The following is a 24,999-nucleotide window of genomic DNA, read 5'->3' on the forward strand; positions in this document are numbered from 1 at the left end:
GCAGAGATTCACACACTCATGCAGAGACATTCACAAACAAACACACGCACACACAGCGTACAGCACACTGACCCATCTCTGCTGCTGTCATTACACACACTGAGGGTGAGACAAATGGAGCGCTGCCTGTGCTGTAATGGAACAGCCGTCACATGGCGGGCGCTGCCAAGAAAAACTCCTGCCTTGCTAAGCTGGGTCAGGCTAAAGGTCTGCCAGTATGGCTGACTCGAGCTATTTCATCTCCAGTGGAAACACTGTGGTATTAATTGAGGTGCTATTTCTGGACCATTTTCTGCAGCATTCATTAGGCGATACCAGGGATTTTGGGTAAGTCCATAAATGCAAAAAAAGACTTACAACTTAAGGTCACAGCGTGTAAGGTTGGTTTTATATAGCAGGTCTGGGTACTATATAAATACTGTGGAAGTACCAAAGCGCTCAGTCCTTAAATAGATGCAGACAGCCTCCACTCAAAAACTGTACTTTAAGACAAGCCGTCAAGATTTCCCTTACTTTCCCTGTCAGTCACGGCCCCAGCACTGCCCACCAACCTTACAGAATTTGTGTTTACCTGAAGTATGCTTCATTTTATTTCAATCTTTATTAAGGCCCCTTTTAAAGTCTTGTTCGACGACTCAAACCACCAGATCATCCTTTAATCTCTTTAACGTTATTCCTCTACTGATGGTTGACTTAAAATTCAGATTCTAGCCCTTTTTTTAAGTTACACTTGAAATGAACACCAGCTATTATTATGGCTGTAAGTGTGGTCTGCAACTTTGCTTGCTCACATCTACCGCCTGGAGTTGGAGCTCCACAAAAATTATAAGCTGCTTGATGGTTGAGAAAATAATGTTTCTGCCACAATTTCCAGTGCACTCGTTGTAATGCCATTACTGGTCTCGTGTCTGCAGTCCCAATCAAACCCACTCAAAACTCCACTAGGTCTGGTGGCAGCCACTCTTCACCAACTGATCTTATGGATTTAAAAAAATTATTACAAAATCAAACCAATGACCTGAGGGATGTAAAAATGCTTAATTAAGTTAAGGAGAAATTCCCCTTAATGCATTAATGTGACAAACTATCAACATACAAATAAGGACTATTGCGGTAAGACATTTGAGTTAGTCCTCACTTCACTGTGAGGTTGTGGGTTAGAATTTGGTTTATGTTTTCTTTAGACTAAAGGCCAAATGCATGTAAGGTTGATGCCTATTAGTGAAGTCTGTATTTCCTCAAATCAATCCCACACAAAGACCAAAAGCACGTCAGTCCATCCCTCAATAATGTCTGTCCTCCATGGCCTGTCTAAGGTCCTCAGCCCATTTGGTCCGGCTGTGGATGTAAATCTTTAAAAAGTGGGTCATCTTGTTTTTTTTACAAAAACTACTCAAGCGTAGACAAAGTGGAGTATTTGTTGGGGGGTATTTGCAGCTGCAGAGAAGTGAGTGTTTACAGTGCTTTATAAGACGGGCTGTGGAAACAAAGAAATACGGAGGGATCAACGTGTTGTTGGTTTTGGTCTTATCATGGGATTTGTTGGCAATAAAAAATACAGACGATCACCAGATTCATTCTTTGAGATTGGGGTTAGAGGCTAGGGAAAGAAATATGTCAATAACACTCCTTACGAGACAAGAAATACAAACATGTGTGTTGTGTGTGTTGGGGAGTGACTCACCTTCACTTTATTAAGAGGCAGGTTTATTTTTACAAGGGCCCTTTAGTGTCATAAAGCGTTGACACCAAGGCATGGACTGTGCGGTAAAGTACTCACCACAAACAGACTGTGTATGTTGTGTTTGTCTTAAATGTGCTGTGTGTGTGATGCCACGTGTGTATCTGTGTGTGCATCCCAGGCTGCTCGATAACACCCTATCCTGAAGGCATGATGATAACCCCGGCGATAATCAATATAAATGGGTTTATGGGATCCTGAGTGGCTTGAGTGCACGGCAGACTTTGTTTCCGGCTCGTCCTCAACACGGGACGCACTCAACATATGGAGTCATCAATTCGCCATCACAGACAGCAATTTCAAGATGGAGAGACAACCAATCTCGCCGGGGAACACCTAACGAGACACTCTGAACAGACACCAGCTGTCAAAATAAAAGGTATTGTGGTAAAGATCGTGGCCCTTTTTCGCTTCCTGGATTGGTTTCAAGCAAAGAATTCAGAGGAGATAAAATATGCAGCCCGACATTTCAGACACTAACCTTTGTTATGAATGTGAATACACAAGAGTCACGCTGCAAGAGCTGAGGCAACAATCAACATCCACGTGTCCTTGACGACGACACTAAACTGCTATCGGCTCATCGCTGTTGGCAGCCGTGGATAAGAATTCTAATCACAATGTTTTGGGTGTAAATACAAAACTGTGCGCCTGTTGAGCAAACCTTGAGTTTTCCATTCAGCATAACTCAATGGGAACTCTGTTGCATGCTAATTAGCCCTGTATCCCCACATTTCTTGACAGTTAAACATGCAAAATAAATAACATTGTCAAATAGAAATCCAACTCCCCAATCAGTCGGAGAGATTACAGAGAGAAGCTTAGAGCTCGGTTCAATGATTAATTAATGCATAGGAGATAGGAGCAGTGTTTCTGCCGCTTTAGGACGGAGGAGCGAGCGAGCGTGTTGCCTCGGGGCCCAGAGAAGCTTTGAGCACAGCCCCCATCTCCTTCCACCCCACTATTCTCTCTAGATCTTTTTCTCTCTCAATTGCGGAGACGTTGCAGGAGCTGGAAAGAATGTGCCAGGGTGTGTGTGATGGGCCACAATGGCACAGCAGCACTGCATTTGGTTAAAACGGTACCTGTACAAAAGGTCCATATATTGTTTTTCTTTTTCTTCTATCAAAATCTCCCAGGATTGCAACTGTGGAAGCAGGAAATCAAAGTAGAATGAGATGTGACATATTTACGGTGTCATGTTGTCTCTCTCTCTCTCTCTCTCACTCTTAGTTTGTTAAGATTAGATTCAGACTTGGGAATTTGGGCAATATTCAGAAAAAGGAAGAAGTAGAACCTGCCTTGTCTGTGTTGATTTGCATTAAATTGATTTCTGTTGTATAATGGTTGCATTGCATTGTCACCGGAGCAAGGATGTGCACAGAAACTCTGAAACATAGATTTTGTGAACACATAAAACTGTATGAGGATTAATGTACCTTCTGCCCGTGGACCTAATCACATGTACGTACGTATGGTGTAAAGCAAAGCTAATCTCTGGTTATGTTACAATAAAATACTGTAGTCATATGGATTACTATGGAAGTAGCAATGGCTTATGTTGACGTACGACGCTAGAAATTGATTATTGTTCTTAGTTCTCATTACATTCTTCCTGGTAAATCAATTTCTTCTTTCCCCCTTGGTTAATATGCTGTAATAAATGGTAGCCAATAGTGTGACCAGGCTCAAGGTTCAACACAGCTGGCAATACGTTAAGATCACAAACACATAATCAATATATTAAATACCAAATATCCAGAGAAGTCACAGAATAATTATTTAGTATACTGCTACAATTTGTGTGGTGGTGAACAGAAACTCAACTAATGTCGGCACAAAACAACCTTTCTCCTTAACTACAGGGAAAAGAAAAAGATGGGGAAAGTTAACTTCAGCTCCTGATCCCCTCAGAATTCTTGAATCTCTGATTTCTGAGACTTTCTGTGACCTCCACCAAGGAATGTGGTGCCAGAGACAATTCTCTTAGAAGCAGGATACACTCATCTGAACAAAGATATCAAAGTCATCTATGACGTGTTTTGCTGTATCCTGGAAAAGAAAGGATCTAGATTCTGGGTAGCTCGGCTCGGGAGGACAGTTACAAGAACCCACTGCTTCTTCTGTTTTCGCAAACTCCCCGACACCCTTGGGAGTGCGGAACCTAATCATGTCATTTAACAGAAAAATATTTGGAACAATGCCGCAAGCAGTTCCTGAGCCGAGTCTGAAAGCCTCCACCAGGATCTATGGATTAGTGTGAGATGAGGCACAAACAAGGGTCAGAGGGTCTTTCTACCAAGGATTCCTCGCCATGACAAAAATGATGAGCTTCCCTTCACCTTTGTCAGGCAGCAGCTCCCTGTCTGGCTCGGTTTGTCACTTACAAGCAGCAAAGGTCACGGACAAGAAAATGAGCGAGACGGCATTGTACCCTCCGCAAACAGTGTTTGCTCATGGTCAGCTTCATTCAGCCTTGTAGAGAACCATCAATGTCAAGGGCTTTTCCTTTTTTTTCAAACAGATGAGAAAGGAATAACAGACGATGCTGTGTATAAGAAGTGACTGTGTAGCAGCATGTTAGTAACCAATGTCAAATAAACAGTTTCTCCTTTTCTCTGTAAAGCAAATATTGACATGTATATTTCTATGTGTCACCGCATGTGGCTGCATGTTCTCAGTTTATAAGAAGTTAATAATGACTGTGACTTTAATATTCAAATATGGAATGTAATTATTTTGTGTGGGTTTTTTGTGCCATGTATCTTTTGACTCAGCTAATTACATTTTGTTTAAAAGACAACATAGGACCTATCACGCACTTATTTTTTCACAACATTGTTTGTAGCATTTCATTCACTGTGCACTCGATCATTGGACGACAAACAACAAAAGCAAAGAAGAGAGAAACCGAGTACTATTCTTTCACCCTGCAAAAAAGTAATAACATCTTCAATATATTTGAATATTTAGATATTTTTACGATTCGGAAATGTTATTAATGGGATTATGCTGTAAATGTTCATTCTCAGTTACATAGAGTGAATTTTTTGTCCTTTTCTTTGGTTTTCTTGTTTGTGGATCAGTTTGAAATAATGTGAGATGAACAACTACACAGTAAAAAAGTCAAATGCAGAGAAAAGTCAGCTGATTAGACGAAACCTGTTGCCTTGAACTGTTTGAAATAAGATAAGTGAATGATTGCCTGAATTATTCAACACTCCTTTACCCTCTTTACCTTGGGGCTGAATCCGAACTAAATATCCTCTGCTTACCTTAACCTTTACTTATTGTGTGATGACACACACCACATGCTCTGAGCACAGTTTCTGTACAGCATATATACTGCACTCATCCCTGTGTAATGAAAAGTCAACATCAGACCCCAGAGACCTGATCGCTGTCAATTGGAGCCGCTGCCATCTGTCACCTGGACAGAGAACGCTGTGTGGACTAAATGAATGTAGCCCGGATGCAAATGGTCCCAGGTGAATGCAGTAAATAAGTTACAAATCCAACTTCAATATCAGTAAACTACAGAGTTTAATGGCTGTAAACTGCAAATGGAGTATTCATGTTTGTCACCCTCCCCGTCTGTCGGTGTCCCTTTTAGATTTTCTGTCGCATGTGATGCTTTTAGCGACTTGGGGGGGGGGGGGGAGTTTTTGATGCCTCGCCTAAAGCGTTTCTCCCAACAGCCATTTAACTGAAGTTTGAGTGAAACATATGTAATGAGTGACAAGAGGAGGCCAGCCACTGGGGCTGTTTCCCACAGCTGGAAATACGGTGCACGTTTTATGATTTATAGCAGCTCGCGCCCATGGGGAATACACTCGGGTGACAAATTCTTTACAACTTCAGAAGGGAAAAGTTTGCATGCTTGTGGTTCCAAATGAGGTGAGGAAATAAGATTCATCAGAATATATAAATTAGGAAATCAGAAGCAAACACCAGTACCCCAAATTGTGTGGTGTAAAAATCAGGGAACTGTTAACAGGGAGCTTGTTTTTAATCTGGCTGGTCTGAAAATATCTCCTACCACTAAACTTCACAGGCTCCAGACTAATTATCTTACATTGGCTAATCCAGCTTTCCTTTGATTGTTAGTTCATTCAGAGATATTTAAAAGTCACTGGAAAAACTTTGAAGCTCCAAATCCCATTAAAAAAAACTAATTTACCAGTTTTCAGTTAGACTGGAACACAGTCTTCTCCTCTGCCAGTCTATTATACTGTAATTTGAAAAACAACTCTCGACTTGAGTAGCTTTAAAACAACATTATGCAACAAATTTACCTTAAAATGACAGTTTCAAAAGTAACTTTGATGGTAAACGACTTGTAATAAGGAAAATGACGCCACTTAAATGTCCAATTAGATTCCCCAACAACTGTCTTGCCCTATGGAACTTGGGTTGAGCGGCTACAATCTCTGGTGAAGAAGTGTGTAACCATGGTCAAACTGTTGTTTATGTTATTTCCGTTCATCTGTATATGCATTTGTTCTGGAAAATTAAATTAAGATCAAGTGACAAACAGAAAAAGCTGATATGTCATTAATAACTTGCAGGTCGACCAAGGAAACCGCACTAATGTGCAAAGTGTGACGTGTCTACGTTATTCAAGCCCTCATTGTTCTCACGGCTCCAACAGCACAATGTTTTCAGTCCTTTGGGGACGTGACCTGTCAAGCAGACACTGTAGCGTCCAAAAAGTCCAACGCTGTCTCTAATTTGTGCGAGACCACCTCTGATTTGTTCTGCACTAGATGATGGGTAAGACGGAACAGTTCAGTGCTCTCCTCACAGCTTCACTCTTGTTTAATTTCAAGCTCTACATACACTCACCCGCACACACAAAGCGGTAATTCAAATTATTCATGGGGCTCCTAAATCCTGAGTGGTTTGTTTTATCATTAAAGTGTGTCAGAGTTTGTTTTCGTCAGCCCTGCCAACAGATACGGTGTCTGTCCCAAATGTCTTGAAGCTGTGATTCCTTCTACGGTAATTCTTCATTCCCTGGTTTACCAGCCTTTACCCAGCGTGATACACATGACGTCAGAGGCGGTCCCTCAGGGAAAAGACAATGGGGCCTTTGTGTGAGGGCTGTATGCATTATTACAAGTCTGAAGTAAATGATTAAGACATCAAAAATGTCACCCGCTTACTAATGTTATGTCAGGTTAAATCAAACACCGGAACTGTAGGTCGTATTTGATATTTGACCCAGCAGGTAAAAATCACATCCATCAAATCCAAATCACGTCAAGACTCAAATCAAACACATCCATCCAGAAAAGCCTGTTCCCTCACAGGGAATGATTGATGGTTGAGTCTCACCCACCTGCCATCGCATCACCAACCCCTGTAGCAACAGCAGGTTCCCATCCCTGACCTTGAACAATCGAATTATCATTAACGTGTAATTGGAGCTGGGTTAGTTCTGCAGGCGATGTACGGTAACGTGCGTGAGGGTTCCGTGGGGAAAGTGGGGCACAGAATCACCAAGGGGCATTGCACTGAACATGGGAAACAGGATATAGAAAAGAGAAGAGATACAGCAGGACAAGAAAAGAAGAGCAAGGGCAGAGAAGAGGAGAAGAGGAGAAGAGGAGAAGAGGAGGAAGAGCGAAAAAGGCAAAGACTGAATGGGAGAGTAAACGGGAACGGAGGAGACCTTGAATGAGAACTCGTGCAGAAGCTTTGTGAATTGAAACAGGAACACTGCGGTAATGACAGAAGTGAGCCGAGTCAAAAACAGACTGCCCCTGCCCTCAGACAGATGCTGCACGTGGGTGGTTTGGCTCGCCGCAGTTATCCGAGCCATGTGGCAAATAAATTCATAGCATGCCACGAGAAACCCACACCGGGCCCCTGCGGAGCAAAACAGCAGGAACCTCCCTATGTGGAACAGCCCACACCTCAACAATGACTGCATTATTCCTGGTGTGAATGATACTGGGATTAGATTTCTTATATGAAGGCTCTGTTGAAAGTGTTTTGATTCCACACAGGAGGAGATCTGTGATGATTCAGCCACACGCAGTTTAGTTTCTGACATTCACAGCATATGTCAGAGCAAGAATAGGAAGCATTAAAGCTGGTGTCATTGCGGACGCTAATCACATCTATAACATAAAACAAGACAGGCAGGGTGACCGAACGACTTTGTGCAGCGCCCTGACCACGTCGGGAATCAAAAGCATAAAACTATGAATGTACCTTTGTCTCGTTCAATTTCCTATTCTGAAACAAAAAATTGTCATGCATAAAAACTAGGGCTTTTTTTAAATGATCAATCTGTGGAATAACATTTCAAAGATGGAAATTGTGCCTTTTTTCCATCTAAATGTCTCATCAAAATGTAAATGTATTGTTTTCCTATCACAGATTTGCATATAAACATATGAGAAAATTCATGATTCAGTGACTATTTCTACAAAATGCTTCATTTAGGTGATTTTAAATCATCTTTCCATTAGCCTACTTGCTTTTTGTGGTTGTAATTAGAACTTTGGTCACTATTTCTAATTCCCGGTTAAAAATATTACCATGGGATGTGTAATCATCCTGCAGCCAATTCATGTTGAAGTTGGAAATACTTAAGAGTGTGCGAAATTACATGTATATAGATTGTTAGGACATGATAACTGTACATATCATTCTGTGCCGAGTGAATTTCCATTGTTCTAATAATAACCCTTAACAGGGGGGGAGTAACAAATGGAAAAACTTAATTTCCAGACTAGTAAATTCATGGTGTACCACTGACACATGAAAAGTGACAAAAATAGTTGTGTTAAGTGGGCGTGAATCTCAGTTTGTCTGATTCTGGAAGTTACACACAGCTTGACAGATTAAAAGCACTTTTCCTTTCATTCTTCCTTTCAATTGTCTGACAAAAGGAAGAATGGAATTTCTTTTCTTTTCCACGAGCTAAAAGAGATGCTTCACTCTCACAAGTCGAGGGTGGAAGACGTCGCTTCATTTTCTCACTTTTCAGTCGAGCTGAAAGTATTTTCAGTTCAGGTAAATGGACACAAGTGAAGGAGAGAGGAAGGACTGCCAGATCATTACACGACTGTCCTTTGAATCAATTACACCGCTGCTAGAAGAATAAACCATCCTCTTCTATAAAATAATCTCCACAGAGCGAGATTCACTAAAACCTCCCACACACTCGCACTGTATTTTAGTTGCAGATGGCTGAACGGCTTCAGCAATATGCTCCTGGTAATAACTGTCACTTTAATATATAAATTCATAATCATTCACTGGTGATTACCATGACACAGCACAGTGCTCTGCCGTGGTCCACTTGTTTGGGGTCGTTAGCTCAATCTTGCGAAAGACATTAAACCACAAGTTGATGTAAGACGAGAACAGCGTGTCTACATTTCCTGCCAGTTGCATCAAGGTGCTGTTTCCGTGTCAATACCACACAAACAGCCAGTGGGTGTGTGTGTGCGTGGAGCGGCTCACAGTGTTATGATTTCGTCTGCTTCAAGAAAAGTGATCAAACCTCTAACCTAATGTTATCAAGGGCAAGAGCAATTAGCTGAGCGACACTGTGTCACACTGATAAATCCTCTGGGCCGCTGCCATCTGTAAATGTTAGGCAGAAAGCATTTTGCTGTGCTGTTTATTCCTTATCTTAATTTGTTTTTCGGGAACGAGGGCACACAGGTGCTTTCACATCTTCCCGTTTTTTTTTTCTGGCTCTAGGGAGGGCAGTGTCGCTCAGTCCACCATTTTGGGCCCAAACTGAAATATCTCAGTTACTAATAGATTTCTCTGGAATTTTGTACAGACGTCTTTGTTCCCCAGAGGATAAGCCGCACTGAGTTTGGCTATCCTCCTGACTTTACCTTTATGCCTGCTGCACACGAGAGGATTTTCAAATCTTACCTGAAACTGTTAAATATGTGGGAGACCACAGACATAACAACAGATGTAACATGAGCATGCACACTAGAGGATCCAGTCGAGACGCCAGACCGCACATTTAGAGTTTGAACAAAGATTATTTATGAGAGGCGATTTTTGAGACTTGGGAAATCACAAAAACTGCCGGTGTCGTCCGCTGGTTGACAGAACACATTAAGCAAACAGTCGAACTGTTGCCAATTAAACAAGTTTGTCCTCTTCTACCGTCCACCTGGCACGGGGAAACAAAAGTCTTATTTACGCTGTAGGCAGCCATGTTTCCGTTCTAAACACACGTACACAACATCTGCTGGTGCTTTACTTTTTTTCGAAATCAGAGGAGCTCTTATTCAGTCTGTGACATTGAAATAGTGTTTGTAAACCCCTCATACTACAGGATCCTTTGGCCAGATAATCTGTTCAGATCAGACCTTAAATCGTGCCAATAATCCTCTAGTGGGCAGCAGCCATTAGTGCCAACATGAGGTTGTGATGCTTTAGCAAAATTTCACAACTGCTGTTAAATATTATAAAAACGGTTTCAGACTCAATGAACTGTAGTGATTCTGGTTATCATCTGATTTTTCATCTTTCATCATGACATTCCTTTCAGCCGCACTGGTACTTTCTTTTCATGGCCAATTAGCAAATGCTAGCATGCTATAAGACACAGCAACGTGTTGGTGTTGTCACTGTGAGCATGTCAACAACATTTGCATTGATCTCAGTCTACATCCATAGTACTACGGGTTTTATTTTAAATCTAAAATGATCTCTGTCCACATGAGCACTTTGGCTCCGTATCAGTTTTGATTCCTGTCCATACTATCACGCCTGTAATGGTGTGCATGTCCCAGTATAACCAGATTCCTTGAATAATAGCTCATCTCCTACACATGTAAGCAGTTGTAAAAAGCAGAATGTACAACAGCACAACAGCTGTTAGCAAAGACAACAAGGTCAACGACATTTGTAATTGATGATCAGAGTTGCGTTCTACACTGGTAGCTGAGACTAATGCTGGTTGTTTTCTTCAGATAGGGGCTCATGTGATAGGAGCCTGATAAATCAGCAAAGACTCATGACAAAAAAGAGCCAATCAGCAAGTGGTTGCTAATCCCAACCCGCCTCTACCCGGACTAAAACACAGTGCCAGAGTTTTCAAACTAAAAAGGGGCGAGTTGCGTTTCCAAAACTTTTTGCAACTCAAAAACTGGAGTGTGGAATAGAATGGTAGAGTGGATGTAGCCTCAAAGCATCCCAGTGCAGCCTCACAGAGACATGAATGGAGAACAGTCATAGTCAAATGGCACACCATGGGCCTTTCAACAAAAATGTAGGACTATGGATGAAAGGTTAAGTTTTCCCTCACAAAACTTATTTAGTAATTGGTACCGAAATACAACGTGAGAAGTTCAATTTAACTCCAGTCAAGGCACAGTGTGTTATAGGAGATAATGCATGAGGGACTTTAAAGGATAGAATAAAGCAGCCGTGACTTTCATTGTAACAGAGCCTCGGCCACCTGTCAATCAATGCCAGACAGGCCATTATAGAGCCGGTCGTCTGCACTTGTCCAGCCGCTGGCGCTAAAGGCAGCCAGACGTTTCCTCCGGACAGCTCTCACCCACAAGGTTAGACAGCTTTTCACTGAAGCTCTTCTCTTTCCTCTTTCCCTGCGCCCCTCCCATTTCCCAGCATCCCAGCTCTCCTCTGCGATGATTTCATACCAGCTGTCTGCTCGCTCCCTTTCTCTCTCTACCTCTTTCTCCATCTCTCTCTCTCCTTTCTATCGTTCCCTCCCTCACAACCCCCCCCCCCCCCCCCCCCCCCCCCCACCAACCGCCTCTCTCAGCTTGATGAAGTCAGAGTGCAGCTCGGGTACAAAGAGCCACTGCGGGCCATCCATAGTGATCTCATTACACGGGACTGCAGGGGAAACTGTCTTAAGCAATTTCCCAACTAGCCTTCCTTAACACCCCCACCCCTCCAGCCCCCCTCCTCCTAGATACATCAGGGTCAAGGAAGCAATTAAAGGGCCAATTGTCTAAACAGGATGCCAGTTGAATTGAAGGGATGATGCGGCGAGCCTGGACAGTTTCCAATTAAGCATCAAAGAACAACATGAATGCCCTCTAACTGTTTTGCACCAGCAAACCTCCGGAGTGTATCTAGCGTTATGGCAGTATTAACCCATGCTATATCAATAATTAAGAAGATGACTGCGAGGCGCACTGAAATATGGATTATTGACTCACTGCACTTTGTCAGAAAAAAAACTTTTAAATTGCCTGAAAAACTGACCGTGATTGGCAGCAAGAATAATCGTTATGGGGGAAATGAAAAAGAAACAAAGACAGCGACAGAGAAACTATATATAGACATCATTAGGCTCTGTTCCACTGTGTGACTGGCTGGACATAAACCTAACACATATTAGCATAATGTTTGCACCCACAAAGGGGCAACTGTCACAGTTAATTACTTATTTAATATTTAAAAAGTTAATTACGGCAATTAAGAGCCCGTGTCTCTCAACTTTAACATGAGAGACACGTTAAAAGGCTTCTATTGGTTCAATAACACATTTACAGTCTGCAGTCGACTTACAGCAGCTGGGCTAAAAAGGTGTTGTCAAAAAGTATTTGTTTTGAGTAACACTACAAAGTGAGTTGTACAATGTGTGGCGGCACGGTGGTGAAGTGGTTTGCACTTCCTGGTTCACCTGTCAACTTGGCAGGGGCCTGGAGTTTGCATGTTGGGTTCTCCGACTTCCTCCCACGGTCCACACGCATTGAGATTGGGGTTATGTTCATTTGAGACTCTAAATTGACCAAATGTCCATCGCATGAATGGTTGATTATCTCTTTTTTACCTCTTTTACACTAAAATTAGCAGGTAAACGCAGGGTTTTTTGAACACAGATAAAACCCACAAAAGGCGATTGACTCCATGCCCTATGGACAGTAGGAGTTTGTCTTCTGTTATTTTTTCCTCCAAAAACTGTCTCACCGCACTGTCTTGCCAAATTAGAGCGTTCACCCGGCTATCCCAGTCTATTGCAGAGTCATTTAACCCGGGAGTAAATGCTGATTTTAACTATTCCCATTGCAGGGAAGCCAGATTAGTGGGTGTTAATATCTGTGGGTTTTTTGACCAGTTGAAAAGCGGCTTAAGTCAGCCCTAGCCCGCATCTCGCCGCGACCCTTTAAAGAATAAGCGGTTTAGATAATGGATCGAGGAAAAAAAATATTTTTTTGTGAAAATCATCCCAATTCTTTTTTGACAGCCGAATTGTCGGTTCAGAAATGCCATTAGCAGTTGTGTTGCCATAGCGCCGAGGAACTTTACTTCACCTCAAACCCTTCCACTCTCATCTCTCTGATACCGACAGCTCCACGGCACTAAAAACATCCATCCCTCCAGGCTCTTACAGGTTTTTTTTTACGAAATGTCTTGTCCTCTGTAAAAACACCAGCGCGAATGGCCTCTTACCGGATGTTGTGGGACTTGCGTTTGATCTCGTTCCAGCAGAGGTTCATTTCTCCCGTTTGGTGCGGGCCACCTCCTCTCAGCCTCGGGCACTCTGTCCCCTCGTCCTGCCCCTCACCGTCCACCGTGGACTGGCACGGCACACAGTGGCATCCCGGCCACGAGGGCCGCCCCGCAGCTAGAAACACACACACAGGGACAACAAAGAGAATCAACAGCGAGTATTAAGGTCAACTGCTGATGAATAATACTTAGTTGCTGTTAGTTGTTTCAACCCTCACAGGACAGGATTTCTAGTAAAAAAAAGACAGCGAGGCAGACAACCGAACACAACTACCACACTTCATCCAACCAACAGACCCATGGACACTTCATCCAAACTGACATCCCACACATCCTCCTCATTGATTAAAATAAGACCACTCTGTTAACATAGTGACAGGTGATCAAACGGCCAATCAAATACATGCTTTGGATATTTAGGTTACTCTGAATTCTGTGTTTTAATGCAACAAACAGATTAAAGTCTATAAAACTCATGGATATACTATTCAAACGTATTGTTTCATCATTGCCTGTAGCAACACGCTCCAAACACAGCACCAGGGCTGATAACAGACACCCATTTCAAATAAATGACCAAGCAACACATACTATACAGTTAACCCTGTTCATTTTTATTTACTTAAATTTAATTTATAAGTAGTCGGGTCAAACAAACTACAGCAAACTTCTCGGTTAACGGAGCCATGGAAACAGACTGAACTACACTCATGTTTCATATTGATTATTATACTTGACATAAACTAAGTACAGCTGGATGGATGTATTTTTTTCAAAATAAAATAAATAAAATATAACAATGAAAGGAAATGAAAAGAATTCTTGTGATTAAAAAAAGTGGAGCACAAAACTCTACGGAGATGAGTCAGTGCCTCTTGAAGACGAGACCTGATCCAGGCCTGGGAGAGAGAGGAAGCCTTGGAGCATATTAATAATCTAAAGTAAGACCAGAAGATTTATAGAGCGTTGAGGGCAGAAGCTCCAACCCATCTGCCAGCAAGTGACTGATACTTAATCAATCACAATTAGTTAAGCAATGAATGAGCCAAGGGTTAAATCTTAGAGTCAGATTAACCTTATACCTTAACCGTAACGCTGTCCTGTGTGTGGGACAGAAAACCGAAATCATGAGACAAGAGCACTTTTATCCTGTTATTCCGTTCCATTAAACCCAGGGAAACAAACGCAGACAAAAAGCCTGTTTTTTCCACAGACCTCCTGAGAGAGGGGGCATGTGAGGCCACACTTGAAGAGGTGCAAAACCCTGGGGGGGGGGGGGGCAGCCAACACACACAAAGCGCTGCCACATACACACACACGGCATCCAGGGCAGGAGAAGCTTTCCCAGGTTCACAGGCCATGATAAATCTTGTCTTTGGCCACTGGCCTGCGAGTGGATTTCTGTCTATTCTGTTCATTTCACATCCTTTACCTTAGCTGCAGCTAGGCCTCTCAGCTAACACGCTCAGCACGCTCAGCACGCTCAGCACGCTCACGCACACGCACACACACACGCGCTTCCCTTTGTGTTTGACTCTAATCGGATCTTAAACTGGTCGATACGATTCTCCTCAGCAGTAGGTCGCAACCTCTAACCTTTGCAGCAGGGCTCATCCATCTAATGCACAAACACGCACACGCAAAGAGGTGCATTTTAATTTTATGTACTAGTCTTTAAGAATTATTTCATGCTTATTAGAGCTGCAACAATTAGACGATCAGTTGATCATCAGAAACTTGAATGTCAACTGTTGTGATTATCAATTAATCATTTTGAGTCAATTGATTCAAGATAACAGATCAAACACTCTCTGGTTCCAGCCTGATATCAATATTGATGGTTGAAGATGCAACATTAAACCCTGGGGAAACAGGAATCTCTATTTTTCACTACTTTCTGATGTTTAATAGACTAAATGGTTTATTGATTAACCAAGAAAATAATGAAAAGATACATCAATAAAGAAAACTGTGAGTCCTAATGTTCGCATTCACTTCAGGAGTTTTACACATTGACCATAAATAAGAATACTGATTCACATTTACCATAAAAGGACAACCCAGCTGTTTTAAAGGCTGCGTTGTCTGTGTTTAGAGTTTGTGCCAAAAGGAACTTTAGAAAGAGACATTTTTTTGGTTCTGGTGGGGGGGCATAAAAAGGTTAATGCGTCTTACACATCACTTCCTTTCACGTTCTTCTCCCTCAGCTCAGGTTTATCTAAAACAAATTGAGCCCGGAACGAACAAGGAACTTTTTTTTGCAGTGTCAACATCTGTGTGAACGACCACGGTGACAGAGAGAGAAAGATTTGCTTTCAGCGCACTCATCTCTTTTTCTTTTATCTTTACCCTCCTCTCTCCTCCTCCTCCTCTCTATTCATTATTCTCTATTCCTTCCTTACACGTTCTCTAGACCAACTCATCTCAGATTGCCCAGATGTTTTTTTATTTTTTTTTTATTCACATGAATCATCATCATCGTCTCGCTCCTGCTCCTGTCTCCCGTTATCTCTCCATTTCCTTCCCTCTCTCGTCTCCCTCAGACAGCTCCTGTTAGTGTATGTAGGTGAGTCTTGTATGAATCAGCAATAACCTGCACATCTCTCCCACTCTCACCGTCTTCTTTACCTTCGCTGGTAATAAGAGGTCACCGGAGCTCAAACAGCTCAAAAAAAGAAGACAATACACACCTTCATATTCTGTATTAGATTTGAGTCACTTTGCTGTTCCGTGTTTGTGAATAAAAGATGGAAGTGAATGCAAACAAAGCAGCAGAAGAAGAAACACATGATGCAATGACGTTTAAAAGCAGATTGGATGTTTGCTTGCTTAGGAAAGCTGCCGGTTCAAGATGTGAAATGGTGTTGAACAATGACAAACATCAACCACACCAGCGCTAACTCCAGGAGAATCCCCTGCGGCTGAACGATAGCTCCGAGAGAGGTTTGCTTCTGGAGTAAAGAGGGAACCGAGTGACAGACAGCTCTGTCATCGACCTTAAATCTCTTTTTCCTGCAGATATAAAAGGCTTTCTCATAAAGACACAAAGTCAAACATCGCTGCACCTGGAAAAATGTATTTATATACTTTTTTAAAGATCTCATTTTGGATGCAAGACACTTTGAAAGTCGTCACAAAAGGCAAACGATGTGTCGAAAAATCACGTCGTGCAAATGTCTCTCTCGTCTCTGTCTCGTGGGCGCACGTCTTCATCACATCGTCATGTATCAGCCCACAGTGCAAGACATTAGGTGAGTCCGTCTCCCGCTTCAAACCTCCAAAACATGAGTCAAGCTTTAAACATTCATTATTCACGGCCTTGATCGAATGTGGCGTTTCTCAGTCAAGCATACATAACCGCGAAGATGCTGACAAGATGCAGCAAAGATTCCACTGACATGCCACAAAATGACACAGACGATATTCATCTCCGCTGCTATGGCTACAGCTCTCACCTCCACGTACTCATGACTCTGTTCTCTACAGAAATCATGCCATAACACTTTGGCCCAATTACATGAACAGCACAGAGAGAATATCTGCCTCTTGTCTTTCTAATGCACTCTTTTTTCTTCTTTTTTTTTGACCGCTCAAGCCGAGGCAACCCGAAAAGACATTTTTCAGACGAGACGTGAATTTTAAATCAAAGCGTCTGAAGATTATGAAAGATGGCACACAAAGCCTTTCTGGATTTCACAGGCAGAGGAGAAAAGACAGTTCAATTGAGCAGATAAAGCATCAGGCGATCAAAGCCTCTGTGCCGCTGCACCATGTCTACACATTGATATTAATCTGAGGGAATCACGACTGCATCTCAGATATTCCTGAGAAGCAGGAAGATTCATTACCGAAGCTCTGCAGACAAATCCAATTCTTACACAAAGCGCGGCGCCTACCTTAATAATACAGACTCGCTGTGCCGTTACAACTCCAGTCTCAGTGTCATGTTGTTAAAACCTGTCACGAAGGCTAAACGAGGGCTGATAGTATTCATCCTGTCTGCTGGTTGGCTTATCAGAGAATGAGGAGATAAGTTGGGCCTGCAGAAATAAACAGGGGCAGAGGTGGGGAGGGTGAGGAGGGGACGACGTGGCAGAGATGAGTGACCTAATAAGCAGAGACTTCTCTCTCTTGGTCAAAGACGTCTCTGTCCTTTCACATTCCTTCCTCACACCTACATGCCCCCACTCCTCATGGCCAGTGGAAAGAAAAGGCCATCTGCCCGATGTCCTTCGACCCACACATGCACTCTGACCACAGCAAAAACAACCTGCACTGGAAAGATTCTCAAGTCGGGAAAAGAATCAGACAAAATAAATTCTTACACTCCCACAGCAGAGGCTTTTCGTTCCTACAGTATGTTCCCACTGTTTATAATGAATGGGAAGAAGAGCAAGGGTCAAAGCTCCAGTGCAGTGAAAGAAGTGAAGGGACAACAGCATGGGAGGAAACTTTACGCTAACAGATATGAACTTTACTATATTGACGTATGATTGCAAGATAACTGTGAGAAACAAAGTCAAATGTCAAAGTCAAAGTCAAAAGTGTTCAAATGTGACTAATAAAGCTGACTGAGTAAAAGCTTGTTGCCATGACAGTTGACAACCACACACATCTTCAACCTGGCAGCACAGACAATCCACACAGTCAGCACAGTTTCAAGGTAGACATTGAATATGGTCACTATGTCCCCTTCTGATCCCGAGTTATGGTGATGAATGATTGTAGAAAACAGTTTTTACAGATGTCACAGTGAAGTTAACAAAAATATCATGTCATCATTTTCTATCCCATCTGATATTTGTGTAAAATGTTGTCCTAATCTGTTTAAATTCTTGACTAAAAGGCCATGACTTTTGACCTTTGACCACCAAAATCGAATGAGTTCTCCCTTGAGTCGAAGTGGATGTTTGTACCAAAGTTCCCTCAAGGATTTCCTGAGATATGAACGAACAGATGGACAACCAGCACATAAGGCCTCTCGCCATGGTTGTCAGCACTGAGGCATCACAATGCTTAAGTTCACTGTACAATAGAAAGAAAGAAAAAAGAAAAAAGCACCAAAGCAGTCATGTGATTTGGTCAGATGAGTCACTCTACACCATGCTCTCAACAAGTGTGCAACTGCATGTGCAAGAGAACGGTTCAGGCCTGAAAGCTTGACCTCTACACTGAGGGGATCCCCTGGCTATGCTGTGCTGTCGAGGGCATTCTGCTGGTTTGGTTTGGGTCTTAACTACAAATGAATACAAAGTTCTTCTGACCTTTACCCTGTGATATAACGTTCCTTTCCTAATGGGACAATACCAACATAGATAGGAGTCACTGAATGGTTTGATGACAATGATAAAATTCTGTGGTCCTTACGCTCAGCAGATGGGAGATTTTAGTCGTGCCAGATGACGCTGTACCCACGACCATCAATATGTGGGAATATTCTCTGGAAGAGCAGAGCTCCAGTAGAGCTTTACAGACTTGTAGAAACAATGTTGTGTTGCACTGAATCTGTTCTGACCAGACGTGTTGGCCTAACACCTTAAGTTGTTTTTTCTTTTCATTTGTCAGCTGACTGCACCTCAGTTAGGACCTTAGATGGTATAAAAATGTGACCTTGAGTAAAGTAAGTACATCATTAAGGAAACATGTTTGGAATTCGGCCTTGCCAGGTTCAGACATGTTTAGGGGAAACTGAAGGTTTTCCATCAGTCGCTGTGGTTCAACAGGTTATGGCCTTGAATGATTTGTAAGGAATTCAACGAAAAATTTCCTTTTTATGTTGCTTCATTTAAAAGTGTGGAGATGCTTAAAGCGGTAAACTTAGAAACATAAACATACTTTTATATTTTAACTCTTAAATCATCATCATGTTAATCTTGAGATCCTGTGGACGGGTCCTAAAGCCAAGGTGCCACTGATCACTGTTCACCACTGAGGTTTAAAATGAAGAAGAAACTGGTTCGGAGGGAAGCAAAGGAGACAAAGGAGGTTTACTCAACAGCCTTTCATCCTCATAGTTAATTCATATTAAAATGTACATAAGCTGTGACAGACGCAGTTATTGTTCCGAAATGGAAATAATTCCATACCGTAATTGTGAACACATCATTCTGTCAGCAGGCGAAACCCAGCGACAATTTGTAGTGCTTTTACACCCACAATTACAGCACTCTGCAGAAGTGATAAAGCTATTATGCACTGTCTAAAAGAACTGGCAAGCGCTGATACGGACGCCCAGAACTCAGAGGCTGGGCTCCGCTGAATGTGTCAAACACCAATTTAACTTCAACAAATAAAAGCCAAGCCAACAATGACTCAGAGCATCAGTGTCCAAGAGGCCTGCTGGTAAATGAAGACAAGCCGGCACAAGTTAATTCGGGCCTTTCTATGGATGTGTGTGTGTGTATGCATGTGATGTGTGTGTGTTTCAGCAGCAAGCTCCTGGCCTTGAGCCTGATCAAGCGGAGGTTGGACTGTTGCCTCCTTGCTGCTCTGTCCCGCAGCTCCTCAACAGCCACTAGTTAGACAGCAAAGAGGAAAACACAAAACACACACACACTAACACACCAACACACGCTAGCTCTCAGTCCCTCTGTTGCAGATGCAGGATGAGTGATCTGAGTTTCCCACCACAGCTGCGACTGTCACACACTGCAGGAGAGCCTGGGGGAGCTCCAATGACCCAGCACACACACACACACACACACACACACACACACACACACACACACACACACACACAGGTATTCACATAGGCACTCTCCGATATTGTCTATTAAATAGTAGACGCGCACACACACAAACTTCCAGCTACATCAGCGATACCCTGCCACCCCTGCTGGGCACAGGCAGCTGTCAAACTGTTTCTATCCCCCCCCCGAAACGTCGCCACTCACTTCCCGAGCTTGACTCCTTTTGTCTGCAGACATGCGACGCACTGATTTGCTGTTTGAAGCACCCACCTCAAACAGCGGGAGCAACGAGAGACTTCCACGTCCCCTCCTCCTGACACATTCCTCCTGTATTCCCGTCACGACTGCACATTGTCATGCTCGCAGCGTTTCACCCTCCAACCAGATATTTCATTACCCTTCGTACTTTATTATCTTTTCAATGCCAAAGTAATTTCCCTCTGGAGAAAACATGTTATCCACGCACTTATTTATATTTACATGGTGCCAGAGTTTATTTTTTCCTCTGCTTTTTTACTTTTTCAAGAGCAGACATGCAGCGGACATTAACATTATTATTCCCAGGGGTGGAGGCGGTGAAGTGTTATTTGAACACTCTATTGGAAGCTCATTGTAGCATCAGGTGAGTAATGTCTATGCTTTTCATAAACTATATGATAAGGGGCGTTCTTCTAAAGCAGCAGTGAAGCATCAACTAACTAATATTACTCTTTAATTATTTAGTGTGTGTGTGTGTGTGTGTGTGTGTGTGTGTGTGTGTGTGTGTGTGTGTGTGTGTGTGTGTGTGTGTGTGTGTGTGTGTGTGTGTGTGTGTGTGTGTGTGTGTGTATTGATGCAGGCTACAGTTTGTGTGCTGTCCTCATTGTGTCATCCTTTGGCCCGGCCCAGTGTTGATACTGTCTGACTGGCTGAGCCCTGCAGTTGCCAAGTAGCTTTCAGGAAAATGTGCTCTGGAAAGAAATCCCCCATCTCATTTAGGTTTGTTTTGTATATTATTGAGTTTTCACATAATTGTACTTAAAATGCTAAAATACTGTGATAAGCGAAAAAGAGCTGTAGCAAACTTTGTCATTGCATAAATACTGCACTAGAGTCACATTATCTAAAAGCGATCTGAAGTTAAACTGTTGAATTAATTATCGTATTTTTGCAAAGAGCATTAAACTCATACGGTGCTTGAAACAGAATTGTAACCTTGTTGTTTTGATATTTCATATTGAAACTCTAATAGTTGGCCTCACATTATTTCATTTATATTATCTATTCAGATCTTATACAGTTGAGAAGGCAAACATGTTAACCTACAACTTCTTATTTACTCATCCAGCTAACACAGAACAACATGAACATTTGTTTGGAGTCAAGTTTCTTCCCAGTTAATTCCCAGTTAATTCCCAATATTCTTTCAGATTTTCGCTCCGTTTATGGTCTCCACCGACTCTGTAGTTGCTAAATGCTCAAACATGTTCACCAGCTAGTTGCCAACTTGTTTGTTTGTGGTTTAGTGATTGACAAATAGGGCACATCAGGTTTATAAGAGTTTGGAAACTTTTAGAAAAACAAAAATGCTTAGAGGGGTTACAGCCATGAAACCAAAATAATAATTCTCTCAGTTTGACATTACATGGGTCATCAACCACATTACAAGTAGACATTTGATCCACAAATCTATTTTTCACAGCCGCTTTAAGTTCTGCATGTAATCAGACTAATGCTTTTGGCTTATCATTAAACCTCCAAATATTTTCTAATGATGATTAAAAGGTTCAGTGTAAAAGGCTCACCTCACCCTCCCCTTCCAGACATGAAGGAGAACGTGTGGTCGCCTTCAGTTGTCATACAAACTCAAAAGGTGTTTAGTTTGTCCAGTTTGGGCTACTGTAAAAAACATGGCAGCCTCCGTAGAGAGGACCCGCTCCCGATGTAAATATAAAGTACTTAAATATTTTCACCAACATCCTTAAACAAAACAAGTATATGTGGTCTCGATAGCGAACAAAGATGTCTTGGTAGGAGGAAAATATTGTTGCAGTGTGCTCTGAGTGGTCCCTGTTGTTTAAACAGCTCCCCCGGCAAGAAATAGATCACAAGCAAATGTCCACTTTACTTACCTGTTTGGTTGAGACAGAAACCTAATGAGCTTATTGTGAACACTTTCCATTATTATTTCATACATTCAATTCAGGTTGCTGCTGCCGTCTGTCTGTTTTTTGTTTGAAGAAAATTGGATTTAAAGCTGTGCAACCTTAATGAAGGCTGCAATTCCACATATGGCTTATTTAACTGTAATGTACTCCAATCTGTGTGTGTGTGTGTATCCACCTTGAGGTTCATATGTCATCTGTTCAATTATGTGAATAACTAATGAACAGAGTGGTATTAAGATCTAAGGAGCCGTTTCTAGTCTTGAATCTATTTTTAGGAAGTAATGACCGCTGATGTATTTCATTTTGCATCAAACATCTCCCTCGCTGTAAAACAGTTCCTGAGAATTGCAGGGAGACGTGCATCAAAGTTACAAAATTAAAACAGAAGACCATAGGGCTTGAAATTACCAGTGAAGAAATAAGAAAAATTAACTCGGCTCACTTTAGGGATGTTCGAGCTCATTACTTAAGCAAAAGCAAAAAACGGTGATTAACTCTGCAGATTGGGATACGGTTTTCCCGGGCGAAAGGCTTCCAGCACACCTTCAGCAGATTTCCAGAGAGCAGACTGAAAAATACATGGGACTGAGAAAGCTGGGGGAACAGCTCTGGGACCGAGCAGCCTCAGAAACCATATTCTGCAGTGCGTTTTAAATACGACAGAACTGGTGATATCCGCATAACGAAAATTAAGTGCCCTACTATGTCATTTTCCAAGTGTGAGCCCTGTAAAAGAAAGTGTTTATTGATGCAATGTTGTGCTGAGGATATTCGCAATCTGTGGTCTACAGTGGAGTAATATATGCAGAATGTGACAAGGCGACTGGCAAAGAACTGAAGCACAACAACAAAGCACAGCATCAGTAAAGAGGATTTAAACCATATCAGTCCGCATCTTAAACAGATTATTTAGTAAGTCCTTTGTAACTATATCAAAAGGCATTTTAGGGATTAGCCGAGACAAAAAAAAAGAAAAAGAAGATTAATCTCAAAGGAGTTCATATTGTGGCCCCAGCTGCATTTTAGAGTGTCGCAGAAAAAGAAAACGTTGAAAATTCCACAAAGTCAATGAATGAAATCAATGTTTTGTGTTTTACTAACAAGTGCATCTGTTTGGACTTAATTAAAGAAAATGAAGGGAAAGAAACGCCCGCACCGCCTCACAATTACAGAGTAAGCAGTGCTGATTAAAAGTAAACCCCGGCACTGCTTCCTAACGCGCAGTAATGTGAGGAGAGGAAACGCCTGGTTCAGAGAAGAGGTAATTTACCAAACCCCAGTCAAAATCCATGCTAATTAAGACGAGATTCTTCCACTGCAAAAACGAAGGAGATGAAATAATCAGCTGGGAATGAAAGAGCTACTTTTCTCTCCTTTATACATTTTCTGGTTTTATCAGTCACTTTTCTTCCAAAGTTCCCTCACATCAAGATGTTCATCATTACACATATACAGTATATTTTACCACGTTGTACATTATTTCAACTCTTAATATTCCTGGTCACGAACCATTACGAGTTTCATTATGCAAGACTGCAACAAAGGAAAATCATCATACAGGGAGGAAGCAACTGAAAGATAGCAACACTAAGTTCTGAACACTGTGTGACCTATGGGCTGAATGAAATGCCTCTGTACTTAGTCCTCAAACAAAAAGGATGAGTCAGAAAAGAACACCCGATGCAAAGTTATCAGTCCATCCATCCATTCTTCCATCCATCCGCAAAAAAAAGTCACAAGTAATTTGGTTTAGCGACGGCACGGCGGCCGGCAACACATAAAAATGGTGCAAATTAAAAGCCAGGGTTTTGTAATAGCCTCGTGTAGCATTTGAGATTAACAGCGCATGTATAACACAGCTGGCCTTCTCTTGAAATGAGGCAAACGAAAGTGAGCAGTTTCTAAACCAAGTTTTTAATAATTAAGAGGAAGGAAAACATGTCGAAAATCTAGGGTAAAGGTGATAATAAAATACATATTTTCATTTCATTATCACAGGGTGACTTTGTCTTAGCTCACTACACCATTTACCTGACTTTGGTTCCAAGTAATGCATTTGCATCGTTTTCACAGATGACAGCTTTGTTTACATTTACACTCACATATATTGCACATATTTTCAGAGTAAACATACTTTATGTTTTTTGCTTTTATTTTGAGATATTTTATGTTACTGTTCAGTTCTGTACTTGCTTATCGCTAACGACTTGATGTTGAGAAACCAGCTCAGAAATATCAATTAATACATTGTGACACATTATAATCAGCTAGATAGAGCTGAGTAAAGTCTGAATAATAATGTTAAAGGTATCCATGCCAGAGATCTTCATGCTGTATATAATAATAATAATGATAAAAACTATTTTATTGCAACTTTCAAGGGCCCCATGGACGTTTCACACAAGGGACAAGGATGTATTAAAGGGGACAAAGATGAAGGCATAGTAGAGGACAGTAGTGGGAGTGATTCTGGACAGATTGCATTAAGTCAGGTCATATGCAGTTTTATGCAGGAGGTTTCTTTTATGTCTAGATGGATGTTGCACTGCAAATCTTAGTTGGCAGAGTATTCCAGAGGGTGGGGACGAGCTCTGTCCCCTGAAGTCCACGACCTGGTGTTGTGGATGGTGAACAGACTTGCTGTATCCAGTTTCCTGGACAGGATGTAAAGTGGAGCTATGTTGGATATGTGCTGTGGAGCGAGGCCCTGCACGGATTTGCCCTTTATTTCGATGTTTTACTTCTTATTAAGATCTAATGTTGATCTTTCACTTGTGATAGTTTAATTTGTCTCCCTGGCATGAGCAACAAAACAAAGCAGCTTTTATAAATCCTATTTCTCTGACATTGTATTATTTATTTTTTACAATATAATGTAAAATACTCATCATTCTCTGAATTTGTGATCACTACCATTCAAATTGTTGTCCAGTATTGTTTCGTA

At 41.9% G+C, this 24,999-nt stretch overlaps 1 protein-coding gene across 7 annotated transcripts in view; it reads right to left on the reverse strand.

Moving 5' to 3' along the window:
• Positions 1 to 24,999, reverse strand: part of drp2 (dystrophin related protein 2) — a 147,307-nt gene that overhangs the window by 57,714 nt on the left and 64,594 nt on the right. For 6 of the 7 annotated variants that reach the window (XM_034598325.1, XM_034598324.1, XM_034598327.1 and 3 more), the window contains one exon: positions 13,160 to 13,334. In XM_034598325.1, the coding sequence (XP_034454216.1) occupies positions 13,160 to 13,206 (47 nt within the window). In that variant the 5' untranslated portion in view covers positions 13,207 to 13,334. Of the gene's footprint in view, positions 1 to 13,159; positions 13,335 to 17,115; positions 17,206 to 24,999 lie in introns of those variants that run through there. The other variant, XM_034598326.1, reaches the window with a different exon arrangement.

Source organism: Hippoglossus hippoglossus, chromosome 10 (genome assembly GCF_009819705.1).
Source record: "Hippoglossus hippoglossus isolate fHipHip1 chromosome 10, fHipHip1.pri, whole genome shotgun sequence".
NCBI lineage: Eukaryota > Metazoa > Chordata > Actinopteri > Pleuronectiformes > Pleuronectidae > Hippoglossus > Hippoglossus hippoglossus.